The sequence below is a fragment of the Aphelocoma coerulescens genome, chromosome 4, assembly GCF_041296385.1.
Source record: "Aphelocoma coerulescens isolate FSJ_1873_10779 chromosome 4, UR_Acoe_1.0, whole genome shotgun sequence".
Lineage (NCBI taxonomy): Eukaryota > Metazoa > Chordata > Aves > Passeriformes > Corvidae > Aphelocoma > Aphelocoma coerulescens.
In genome coordinates this window covers 63,423,229-63,437,083 of record NC_091017.1, presented here as the reverse complement: position 1 = coordinate 63,437,083, position 13,855 = coordinate 63,423,229, and the positions used below count along the sequence as shown (strand labels likewise).

Here is a 13,855-nt window from a genome sequence, read left to right as displayed (position 1 = left end):
TTGCATTGCCATGTCCCATAGTCTACAGACAATTCATTATTCTTATGAAATACTAGGTATATCAGCATCTTAGTAAAAACATATAAAAGTACTAGCTATAGTTCCTACCAGCTTTGTTATCAAATTCTAGTAGTTCTCTCCTGCTGAATGAAAAAAAGTAAAACAATAAACTGTAGTCTCATACTTACATTTAAAGGTAGCTCTTCTATAATGCTCTAAGAGGGTTATATAGTTACAACCAGTCAGTGGTTAGGCATAGCTGGATGCTGTAGCTTCCAAAGATAATTAAAACAGAAGACTTCTCTGGTAGTATTCTGTTTGAAGTTAAAGCTATATTTAAGTGCCTAAAAATCAAGTCAGACAAAGTTCTGAGTGACAGCCACATTAAAAACATATAATCTTCCTTCAGAAGAATTTCACCCAGGTCATTATCTTAAGAAAAAAAGAAAAAAAAAATCCCTATTTGAAAGTAGACAGTCAGTTTGTAGTTTCTTTATGAAATAAAGGCACTATTTCCTCAGTAATAGTTATGTGTGTTCTGCTGTCTCCAAGCTTTGGAAGACAAATGAATATACATTAAGTAAAATGCCAAGTTTGAACTAGCACAGCGAAGTTGGAGCTATTGTGCCCCACTGGGGGGCTGGATAAGTTAACTCAGACTTGGCACTGCACTAACTACATTCACAGACTTCCTGCCAGCTTTAAGCACAAGCCAAAAAAAAACCCCAAAACTCACATGCCTATCTGTTCCTACTTAAAAGAACAGTAGTTTTCAGAACCAGACTAAAAACAGTGTGGTTGTGTACAGGCATGAAAAACAGTGAGACACGCAACATGTTAAGATGTGACTGTAGAGGTGGCAACAGAGGGAGTTCTACCTCAGAGTTACAGCTGTTTTAATAAAACATAGACACTTTTAACTAATGAGGACGTGACTGCTGGCGGCGGGGGGGAAAAGAACATGATACTTTATGGAAAAAAAGGATTTTATATACAATATTCAATGCTGGAGTGTTCAAAAGCCTAAAAAAAATCTCAAAATATTTACATAAGAATGTCTTCAACTGACTTGGCACTGACTTCTAATTTGGGTATAATTTTTGCAATTGTAAAACATTGGCATGTCCATACTGGTTAAAGGAAATATTAAGAGAGAGGTACTATTATAGTGTCACTGAAAAACTTACTTTTAAATATTACCATAAAAAAAAGACAGAAGATGAAAAAGCTATAAGCTTGCAATTTTCTTTTGTGCAATTAATGGATCATGAGATATTTATTACCTATTGCCTGTAATTTGCATATTAATAATATGCAAAACATGTTGTATATAAACATTAACTAGGATTCTTCGGTAAAGAAACTTGAATTTATTACATACTCTCCATTATAAAGTAGTCTTGAGTTGTCAATTACTAAGACCATCAGATTTTCTGCAAACCTGGTACAATTAGTGCCAAATTTGTATGGTAGGGAAGTAATTCCATACATAGATGTCATTCTTATACCTTGGATTCATTTAAATGATAGTTTCTACCCATCCAAACTAGAAACTAGATTTTTTCCTAATAGAAGTATGGCTGTTATACTGCTTTTGACTAGCTGATCAACACAATTTTATGACACTGCACATGCATTTAATAATCCAGGAATTCCTTTAAGGGAGGAACTTTCTGTAAGGAAAAACACAGTGATGACAAGTTAAGAAATCTTAGCCTGCACATTCTTGTCACCTCATAGGCAAAAATAATGCTAGCTTTGAAATCCTGATAGCAAATTGTACACAAAAATAATGAAAACAAATATATCATAAAGTACATGGGGATATTGATAGCTGATTTTTTTGGTCTTGTTAGCACATAATTTAAGCAGTTTTATCAATAGATTCTCTCTATTTGCCTACATGGAAATAATTTTTTATATTCCTTGAGCAAAGGAAAAATACTGTTGCTCCAAAAACATGATCCTAGTTTTTATTCTATTCTATTTTGCTTCATTTCTGTAGAATATTGAATACCTCTCTAGAGACCTGAGATCAAAAAGCTTCAAGCACACAGGAGAGCTCTGGTAGCATAATAACTAACTGTACAACAGCTGAACCACTGTAAGCATTGGTCACTAAGTACCATTAACACATCACAGTAAACAAGGTCAATGAACTTAAACTACGTGAAAAAGGCAACATATTTCAACATGAACATGAGTAGACTGTCATACATGAAATCCCTATTTGTGCTTGGTCTTTGCATATTAAGTGCTTTAATTAATTTTGAGTTAAATATTTTTAAATTGAATGTTAAAATTAACCCATCAGCCCAGGTACACAAATCAAGTTTTATTATTATGGTTTTCACTTGTTCAAAGCAGTTCATTTGTACCCTTCCCAGTAAAAAATTCCCAGTTAAAAGTTCCCCAGTTAAAATCCCTTTTCAAACATTAATCACTTGTACACCATAAGAGTTATCCTTCCTGTGTTTACTGTATACTTTTACAAGTGTTTTAAGATGCGTTGGATGTATTTTTTTAATGTTTTTACTTGTACTTTGGTTCCAAAGAAAATTTCAAAACCCCAGTTGCAACAAACAGCCCAGCCCCCACAGCCATTACCCTGTAAGTAAGCTCCAAGGCAACCTGAATTTTAATGACCCTTATCTCAACTAATATCACCCCTCTGACAAGGATGAGCCATTGGTGGACAGAGATAATCTGTCAAAGGGAAAACACCAATCACCTTAAACCAAAGGGGCGGACTGTGGGCGGAGCAAAGGCTATAAAAGTGAGCAAAAGAAAGCCACGCCCTCTTTTTCCCTTCGCTCCAGACTGCTGAGTTCGGTGCTGGAGAAACCTACTCCTTTTCAGGAGCCTTTAGAAATATATTTCTTTTTGACCAGCCTAGCACTCCAAGCCCTTTTTTTTCTCTACCTGAGGTCCAGTGCTGTCTAAGCCTGAAGATCTCGAATCCCTGCGCTCCTGGGGCATACCTCCTGAGCCACTAGGATCCCAGATTTTAATATTTTGCTAATTTTTGCAATTTTTCAATTTTTCTGTTTTAATAAATTGTTTTAATTTCTACTAAGAGTTGTCTCATTCCTCACATAGACCACGAATACTCTGTTAAGGGTTACCCAGCTGTTATGTGCTTCCAGAATAAACCATTATAATTTGATCATATTTCACTTCTAAACCCAAAAAATGGCCTATAGCTTTATGGCAAATAAATCAGGAAAGGTTAAAGTTCTAATATACAGCCCTGCTACAAGACACTGAAGTGGTGTAAACAGTCTATGCCCTCACACGCACCAGGTCACCTGCTAATTCTTCAGTAAATTTCCACCCACAAGAGTGAAGCTAACAGAACTAAATATGAGCATACATTTTTGTGCAAAATTAGCCATCCCTCCCTTAAACAACTAAGGAAAATGGGTTTTGCTTTTCTGGCTGATTTTCCACTGCAGCTTATAAAATAATGGTCATATTTTCTACCTTGCTGACTGAGCTGAGGGGCTAAACCTCCTAATCACTGCTGGTGATAGGCAGTAAGAATATGTAACATTTTGAACTGCTCCACACAGAGTCATTAAGGAACATCTGCCTATGCTGCTGCTTCTACAAGAGGAACACACTTGCTTCCCTTTGACATTTCTTTCCCCTGAAGGAAAAAGAGGGTTCATGTGTTTTACAAGCAATTAACTTTTCCTTGCATCAGCACTCTCTTCCTCTGTTACAACTCACACTATCCAACATATATACACAAAAGTCTTGCCAGACTACTTGACTTTTTTTTCAGTAACAGTCTACTTGACCAGTAATACTGCAATTTAAAATGTGCTCCTTACAACAAGGCTCCCGAATTCGCAACATAGAGTCAGGTGAACCCTGAAGGAAAAAAAGTATTTGAGAATAATTGTCTTCTCTCATTAAAAAATACCCCTCTATTGGTATCCAGGAAGTTGTTTCTAAGAAGGAAACAGAAGTAGTTTGTGGCTTAGGTAGCTCTCTGATCACCAGCTACCATCACCTTCCTAGTTATTCATATTAGGCTTCGTTTCAGAACTTAGTCCAGAACAGCAGATTTGGTTTGAGCCCCACTGGCAGAGGTTTGAAAAGAAGCCTGAATAGCTTGGATATCTGCAGTATATCTAGTTCTTGTCGGCTCTGTCCAAACTGCCTTTGTTAATGAAAGCTGATCCACTTTCCTCAACACTCCTCTTCAAGAGTTCATTTGAATTTCTCATCCTGTTTCAAGTGAAAAGGACTATGTGGAGAAACTATAAGCACATGAAAACCCTGTTAATAACCAGTAGATGTCAGAAATCCATAGCTTGAAGCAGCAGGGAGTGACACCCAAAGTGTCCTAAGAAAGTCATAATGCTTCTTAAACTCCATGTTATTGCTAAACAGATACAGAAATACAAAGAACTGGGAAGCACGACACAGCATGCCACGGGTCCAGCGTCTGATGGAGGAGTTTGAACTTCATTTCTGGTATTACTTAATTACTACTACACAGTTATGCATTCTGCTACAATCGAATACCATACAAATACACTCATTTCAAGAGAAGTGAGCTACAAAAACCAGTAATCTGTGGCCGAAAGCAAACAAAACATTGCTAAAAGTTCGCATTTTTTGCTGCTACAGTCAAAAATGTGCAAAACAGAAAAATGTATGACTGAAGGTATGAAAACTTCCTCTATTCTACCTCTTCAAAGCCAGATAGCAGGGCAGTGGAATGGGAGCAGCTCTCAGAGTCTCTGTCCAAATTACCTGTTGGGATTCCCTGTATCAACCAACATCTGAAGACATAATCAGCACTACATGCAAGGATAGAAACTCATCACCTTGCCCAGTTTGGTTCCTGTTGTTACCTTTACGCACTTCTCCTTTGCCTTTAAGAGTAGGAGGAGGCCCCTAATGACTATGTAACAAACAGAATGGAAGATCTATATCTTATACCTAATTTGCACATTTTGTATTCATCTCACCTGGCACAATGCTGAGTGGATGAGTAATGAGATCATTATCTCCTCATCGATGAAAATATAAAGTCACTGAGACAGGAAGCTGCAGCTGTGCAACAACACACAGCACTATTGCATACTAGGTTAGAAACAGAAAAGTACTATGGGGCATTTAAACTTAGGAGGGATTTTATTATAATCATTCTGACTGTAATATAATCAAGAAAACAGTGCTTTAAAAGGGAGCTCTCAAAATTCCCAGGCCAAAAATTATTATAACAGATTTCCCATATAGCTATTTTTCAGCTGATCTGGTGTCAGATTTTGCTTCTTACATGCTTGCTGCTGGTACTGCATTAGTCTACCCAGAATTCAGAAGGGAAAGCATATGATTTAAATTCCAGTTGTGCCATGAATTCTCAATAAGTATAGTGTTATTGCAGAGAAAATTGCTTCTTAAAAGCCACATTCCAAAACAGAATGATTTGCTTTTCAGAAGTACTTTTTTTGAGCTTCAGGTATAAATCATCTTTATTTCAGATGACTGAAAAGCATCTAGAGGGGAAATTCTATTAAAAGTAGAGAAAACAACCCACACATACTTTAATAGTAGAAATTTAGCAAAAGACATCTGAAAAACCACTGCAATAAAATTTTGCAACGTATGGGCAAAAAGTAAGGACCCTACTGTGCACAAATACTATCAAATAAACATGTAATCCAAGAACCTGTAAAGTAAGTATTGATATAGTACAGTAGGTATAAAATAGGAAGTATGTGTAATTAGAGGTAGCTCTTGTTTATGTATTGACACACATGATGTACATTATCACACATAGTTATCATGAGATGAGAATGATGGCACTGTAACTAGTAAGCCATTCTAACTTGAACACCTGAATGACTTCTTATTCTTTGGCCTGTATTTTTAGTCAATGTTTTTTCATTGCTTATATGTCTCTGTCAATTGCAATGAGGTTACAGAACATGCAAAAGCTGTATTAGTAAACAAGGGTAGCAAACAGGTTTTTCTCACTGATAAAGATGCAGCATAAGAATAGGTTAATAGGTAACTACCATTTCCTAGATATTTTCCTTATTTCTTGACATAGTGTGGAAAATACAGAGTAGTTCAGTATTGACTAAAAGTTTTAAGTACCATATACCACGTAATTTAGTCCTGCCTCTTCTCCAGCTCCTGTCTTTTGTAAATGTCATTCAAAGTATCTCTTCTTATGCACATCAGGAACAATTAGCTGCACATCAAAGAATAGTATTGTACTGTAGTACCACGCATTGGCTGTAGCTTTGCAACAACATTACTTGAGAACCTATAAAATGCAAATTACTTGCAGCCTTCGTAATTCTAGACGAAAAGTGGATACTGTCAATCCCTCCCAACAGCTCCCAGACAAACCCCGCGTCTTCGCGGAGCTGGAGCTCTTCTCGCTATGGTCGCACGGTAATTAGAGCAGTTCAGCGCGAGGTGTCCATCGGCTGCCACAAAAGCAATCCCTAAGGATGGGCTGTAGCCCCTGCGGGGGAACTGTGTGGAGGGAAGTTTGTGCACACCGATGTTCTCGGCAACAGCCTAAAAAGAGAGGACCCGTTTCTCTTCCCTCCTCTCAGACAGGGGGAGACAATTCCGAGACACCCCCGACACCCCTGGCCAGGGCAGCCTCACCTCCCTGGAAAGACTGCAGCAGCGAGACTTACCTTAGTGAGCTGGGCAATCTTCTTGCACATTTTCATGTGCATTTCCCGATTGCACTCCTCTGCCGAGCTGCTGCGAGCGGCTTTAGATCCATTGCACGTCCCGGGCTGATGAATGTTGTTTATGCCAGAGGCCATTAGGCTTGGATTTTAATCACGTCTGTCTATGTACGCTAAGGGTAGCGCGAAGCCGGCCCCGCTGCTCGCCCCTCCCGGCTGCGCGCACTCACAGCCCCGGCGCTGCAGGAACTTCAGCCCCGAGCAGGGCACGCTCCTGCCGCTTTCCCTTCTCTGCAGATGTCCCAGTCCTTCAGCAAAACACCCAGGCGAGCAGGCAGAGAACAGCATGTGCAAACGTCCTGACTGGGATTTTTTTTTCCTCCCCTTCTCTTCAAATGGTTGAGCTTCCGCCAGGAGAAGAAGCCAGCGGCTGGGTGCTACAAATTCCCCACTGGAGATGCTGAGCCAGCCTAGAGGCAGTAGCACAGGCATTGCCAGGGATCTGTTGTAGTAGAGATTGCCTGAAGATCAAATCATGCTGCATTTTTAGCTGCCAAAAGATGGCAGAGGTCATCTGAGAAGAGAATGTTGGCACCTTTCATAAGCTCTGTTATTTTGGCAATCCTCTCTAAACCAGGATGGGCCCATAAGTGATGAAGAAAATGTTTGCTCAGTTTTTGCTGCTGTGCTGAAAGCAGAGTGGAGCCAAGGGGCACATGAGCACAACTGAGCCCAGGAGCTGTGTCCAGGATCCAGCCTGCCTGCCTCATCCAAGGAGACTCTGTTCCCTTCAGTTACACTAAATGCACTGGAAAGGTGCCTGAAGAAAACTGACAGTATTACAGGTGGTGTTTTTTTTCGTTTTTTTTTTTTTTTTTTTTTTTTTTTTTTTTTTTTTTGCTAATGTGCACACTGTTTCAAAGAGATCAGGCTTGTACATGTAAAATAAATAAAAGGACAGAAAAGGCAGAAAAATCAGCACAAACAAAAAAGGCAAGCTATTAAGATAATGGGATTTTTTAAGAGAATGCTTCAGTGAAGTGTTATGTGAAAAGAAAATTGTTAGTGAACACGTTTAAACAAGTCTAGAAGAGAAGAAGTAGGAGAATGCCATGTAGGGTGAAGTAAGAGAGGTAGAGAAGAAGTAAAGGGAGAAAGAACAGGTAAGGGAAGCCAAGATGTGCCCAACACCCCTTTAATGTGTCACTGCAGCCAGTACAAGAGACCCCAGGGAGCTGCCAAGGGTTCCATTTCAGGTCCCACTGACTTGCAGCCAGCCAAAGGGGCCATGAGGCTGCTTCTTCCCTGCTGCCCCTACCTGGAAAGGCAGGCAGCTCTCCAGTCTGGTCTCCTGGCAGTACTTGCCATCCTTCTTGGGTGAGAAGCTTCCACTTTGCTAGTGGTGGGTTTAAAAAAAGAGCTTCCCGAGGACTATCAGAATTGGGAAGGGAGATTGTCTGGTGTCAGTTAATGGTAGGGCAGAAGGAAAACAGAAAAACCTTGGTGAGAGCAAAGAGAGACAAAGAACTGTTAAGAGTAACACTCCTAAATGGAAAAGATCACGGCAGAAGAATGCCTACAAGGCACTGGGGAGAAGGAACATTGTAAAGATGTAAGAAGATAAGACCTTGGGACAGGGAAACCAAACCCTTGATTGCTGAGAGAAAAGGAGAGACTCTCAATCTCCAGAGGCAGAAAGAATCTTCACTCCAGGAATGAGACGAAATGAAGACTGAGAAATGCAGTGTACAAATGAAAATGATCACAGTTGCTGGGAGATGCTAAGCAGGGAAATGGTGGTTTGCTCAGAAAGAATATTGATAAGAAAAGGCAAGAAACAGATCCTTGGACAAAGGAACGACAAAGTACAGTTTCTTTATTCACTGGCACTAGTGTCCAAGATGCTGCTGGAACTTCTTCTGTGACTAGGACATAAGGACATGCCACTACCAATTGTCTGACATCTGACAAGACATATACTCACACATAAGTTTAACTCAGGTAATATTTTATAATACCTTCTCTCAATTCATCAATTCGAGAAAAAGCCTAGGAATTTAATTATACATAAAGTTTTGACTAAATTGACAAGTTTATTAGGACAATCAAGAGAAGAGCAAGGGCTGGAGCAAAGTCCTAACACACTGTTTCCTCAGAAAAAATAGAACAAACTAAGTGAAAATACAAAGAAAATTGAGAAAATTGCAAAAGCTTTTACAAGTACTAACAAGAAGTTACAGGTGGACAGTAACATTCATGGTTGTTCTACTAAACAGCAGAGGACACACTAGACCTGGATGCAGGGGCGGATAGAGACTTGAGACACCTATATGGGCATAGCAGAGCAGAATAGCACAGATATTCAGGCACACTGGAAAATGAATAAACTACTGAGACATCTTCAAGCAGGCTGTTTATGAATTTTGGGGAATTAGAGCGAAAAAACTTGAGGCTTTGGTACAAAATAATGTTTTAGCAGAACATAATTTGTCACTGGTAAAGTATTCTTAGTCCAGACAAGACTCTTAAGGCAATACTTCAAACACTGGAAAAGTTTCAATCAGATCTCGTGCACCAGAAAATGCAACAATAGAACATAAATTCACAGGTGACTCAAGTTCATTAGTTCCATTACTCAAAAAACAAAAAAACCCAACTTAGTTTCAATAACATAATTTCAGTAGATAATTCCAGAATGTTTCAATTAGCATTTAACATTTTTCTCTTCTAATTGATCTATAAATAAGATGACAAAACAAGGACGTCACAAAGCAAGTACTATACAAATACGGGGTTTGTCAGAATCACATTGAACATAAGTAGATTACAGAGTGTTTGTGAACTTGGGGTAGTAGATGGCAAAGACAGTTTAAAATAAAAATCAAAAGTCGAACCAGAAAATGCATACACTCCTGCTTGAATTATTATTCCTAACTTAGTTTTCAATAAATTGTGAGAGAAGGTGGTCATGTCACTACAGTTTTTATAAGTTTTTGATTAACTGTACACAGGTTTGGCTATATTAACTAATTTCCTTTTAATTAAAAAAAAATAAAAATCATACATGAGCAAAAGACTATAAACCTTCCATTTTTGGTATCTCTCCTGCTTGTTGAATATGCAGACTATATAACTTCTGCAATCTCCTGACTAGCTACTATTAAAGGAGCCACACCCTCAAATTTCAAGACATAAAAAAATATATTCCTGTTGCAAATGCTTAATACATAAGTTTGCACCTTTGTTTAACACTTTACAAACAGCTTTCCCAGAACACAATTAATACAGCCCAATTCTTTCACTCTTAGTCTGAATACCGGTACTACTGAGCTCAGAGAGATTTTTTTTTTTTTTTTAATAAACAAGAGCAAAGCTAAACTGATCCCCTGGATTACACTCTACTACTGCTGCTTTGCAGTCCAATAAAATTTGCCTTTGAAAAATGGTAGAACAATACAGCTAGTCATTAACTGTCATGTTATGTCAGAACTGATTGGATGGGACCTTGGGCAACCTGAGCTAGTATGTGGCATCCCTGCTGGTGGTGCTGGGGTGGCAGCGGGAACTAGATGATCTTCAAGGTCCCTGCCAACCCAAACCTTCCTGTGATTCTATGTTTCAAATGAAAAAGCTATATTATTAAAACTGACTTCAAACTTCTCAAGTTACTGTGTCAACAAAGGAAGACACACCCCTAAGTGAGATTCTAATTCAATTCCTAAATCACCACCCTCATTTTTGATCTCCACTTACATTCACTTTGGTCCTAGAGTAGCTTTTTGACCACAGAGCAGAGAATTTAGAAACCATTTTCTCTTTTTTTTTACAAGGGGGAAAAAAAAAAAAAAAGGGAAATAAATATAAAAATAACAGTCAGAAGACGCATAAAAGTTATCCTGCTCACCTGATTCACTATCCTATTTCCAATAAAACTTGTTTTGGGATTGAGTGCAAGAAAAATGACAAATATAAAGTGTTGTCACTGATACATCTTAGGTAATTATCCATGTTATACATAATTACATATAAAAATATTACATATAACTACTTTATACTTTTAATTTCTTCACGCCTCATAAAAGAGACAGGATTCCAAGAAGAGCAGAAGGGCTACTGATTTCCTCATTGACTGAAAAAAGCAACTATTCAAAAATGTATATACAATTTTATAGCTGACTTACATATATGCAAGTTTGGGAGGAATGAGATGGGACATAAGCTCTAATTCTATTGCATAATGATGGCCTGATTACGGATGAAACATTACTATGCTTATGTTTTAAATATGGAAACTGGAACCAACCAGACACATCAGATATAAAAGCCCTTGAACACCAAACAGAATAGCATCAACTTCCATTTTTTGCAACCCATTTTTTATCCAGTGACCTGCATCTAATATTACCACAATGTCACTGGCACGCAGCAAGTTTGGCTTACCCTGTGGCACTGTATTTGCTCACATAACAGGACTGACAAAGGAAAGAGAAAGGATCTAGAACAGTGAGTCAGAAGTAGATCATGGCAGATAAGGTCACTACTTCAAAGGACAAGGAAAAAAAGCTGGAATTAATAGAGCGCATTGCCCTCCAGAGCCTGGAGCACCAACCAAGGTTCAGTTTCATCATTCCTTTCAGGACAGACCTGTGAAACCCCACTGGCTACAATCTCTGGGCCTTCATTACCTCCTTGCCCTCCTAGTCAGTCATTATATCCATCCCTCACGAAGCAGCTGGTCTTTACTGAGCCCTGAGAGTTAGCTCAGCAAGGGACAGAAGGTGCAGGACCGAGCTGGAATGGATTCCTGGGCCCACAGGCAAAGGCTGTGGCTTCAGGCCTCAGGTGAGGCAGGTCAGGGCTTGTTAAGGCTGGTTAGTGCAGTCAAGGCCTGGAAAGGTAAGCTGTAAAAACTACAATAGCAACACTTCCATCAGTTGAACAAGGTATCTGGTATCACAGAAACATGGCCAGGATTTGTGATCCTACTTCAGCATGTTATTTACCTACACATGAAATATCAATTGTACTGTGAATTTTCTATTCCTACCTGTAAACACAAAGCCTAGAAGAAATATTTAAAGCAGTCTGGAAGAAATAAATCTCACATCCTGGATGAAATCCACTGTAACAGACTATAAGGTATTCCCCAGGGAAGGTCCTCTTCTTTAGACCTGAGATGCAGGTAGGCACAAACGGGCTGCTAAACATGTGAATCAAAAATAATTCCGTTTGCATTATTATTTTGCTTAAAATAAATGTCCTGTGCTTTTAACAGCACAAGAATCACAAAGGTTTGCTTATCTTCCTGTTTGCATCTTCTTGTCCATGAACAGACAGGGGTTCTATTGCAGAAAAAAATCTACACAAAGGTAATTATCCAGTAAAAATACATTAAATAGAAAGATTGTTACACATTGTATTTCCCCACAAAATATAACCTTAAAAAAAAAGGCTCAACTTACTGAGAATTTTCTGTTGATTATAGTGGTTTTGTGATTAGGTCTGATCCATATGTTTTAGAAGTTAATAAAAAATATAAAAATCACCTTTATAAAGGATGTATCTTTTCTAAACATACACAAATGCGTGGTAGTATAATATGTCAGGAGGAAAAAAAATCCCTCTGCCACATAGTTAAATTACTTTACAACTTATTTTTATCTAAAAAAAAATACTTTGTCTTCTGTGCTGCCCTCCATTCTTCGCACACAGCTCATATATATCCCATAATACTTGATACCATTGTAAGGAGAAAATAATTCCAATTATTTGGTTGATAAAAATCTGTTTCTTAAATAAAACACTAGGAAGATTCAGATCTAGAACAAGACTGACCCCTAGTGTTTTTCTTTCTTTTATTCCCCCCCCCCCCCCCTTATACAAAAATGACCTTTCTTCAAGACAGGTCCTGCCTGTTTGGCCAGTGGTCATTTGATGGTTTGTCACCTGTCCTTACTGAATAGCTGTCATCCTCTGACGTCCATCAGGCACTTTTTTTCCTTTAAGCCCAAACACATATGGACGTCAAACACCTTAAGTTTCTGCTGTCCACGGCTTGTGCTCACTTCTTTGAATGCTGTCTATAACTCTGTACTTGATATATGCTCAGAATGTTTCCCCTCACCTAATGACCCCCGGTCTTGTTTCTCGTTAAATGTGTCACTAAATGCTCGCTGCACGTTCCGTAACCAGTAACGCAGCTCTGGGGTTTGAGCATAGTTATCTTTCCTGTTTTTAATGAGATACGGGGCTTATTATTATTCTCAAGTTAAAGGATTTCTGGGAAAGCATTAGGTTCACAACAAACGCTTGCAAACTTGGGGGAAATTTCCAGTAGTAAGAGATTCAGTCTGGAAGGAGCACAAATGGGTATTGCATCCGCACTGTCCGCCTTCTCAGCCTCCCTCGCAGCGGATACAGAGGAGCGGGTGTTTCGAAGAGCTTTTATTATTTAGCCAGCGGCTGAGCTTTCTCGGCTTGCTGCCGCACACGCTTCGGTTTAGGAAACCCGACTGAACTGACTTTGCCTGGTACTCCCGTCCGGAGAGGACTTTGGGAGAGCGGCTGGGGCGGGGGCTGTCAGGCGTATTTAACTACTTTGGCCACCGGAGCTCCGGAAACCCTCGCCCGGGACGCCTCTCCTGAGCCGCAGCAGGGCTGGTACCGGGCACGGGCTTCGGAGCAGCCGCTCCCGCCGTGGGACAGCCGGAGGGCAATCGCAGCCCCAGCCCATCCCTCTCCCTCACAGCCCGCCCTGAAGGGTTTAGAGCACAAATCCCATGAGGAGCAGCTGAAGGATTTGGTTGTTTAGCCTGGAGGAGGTTCCAGGGGACCTTATCACTCTTTGCAACTACCTGAAAGGAGGCTGTACCCAGATGGGAGTCGGCATCTGCTCACAGGCAACCAGGTATAGGACCAGGGAACATAGTCTCAAAATGCGCCACCTTAAGGTTGGACATTAGGAGGAATTTCTTCACAGGGTAATTAGACAGGCTGAGTCTTTACAGACTGTCCAAGGAGATGGTAAAGTCACCATCCTTTGAAGTATTCAAGAAATGACTGGACGTGGCACTCAGTGCCATGGTCTAGTTGACATGGCGGTGTTTGGTCACAGCCTGGATTCGATGATCCCAGAGCTCTTTTCCAACCTGATTCATTCTGCGATTGTGGGAAGATGGCGA

General features: G+C 39.7%; 1 protein-coding gene across 3 annotated transcripts in view; it reads right to left on the bottom strand.

Annotated features, from left to right (window-relative positions):
* FAM184B (family with sequence similarity 184 member B) overlaps positions 1–6,902 on the bottom strand; it is a 41,756-nt gene extending 34,854 nt beyond the window's left edge. For all 3 annotated transcript variants that reach the window (XM_069012206.1, XM_069012207.1, XM_069012208.1), the window contains exon 1: positions 6,678–6,902. In XM_069012206.1, the coding sequence (XP_068868307.1) occupies positions 6,678–6,812 (135 nt within the window). In that variant the 5' untranslated portion in view covers positions 6,813–6,902. The remainder of the gene's footprint in view (positions 1–6,677) is intronic.
* Positions 6,903–13,855: the final 6,953 nt, after the last annotated feature.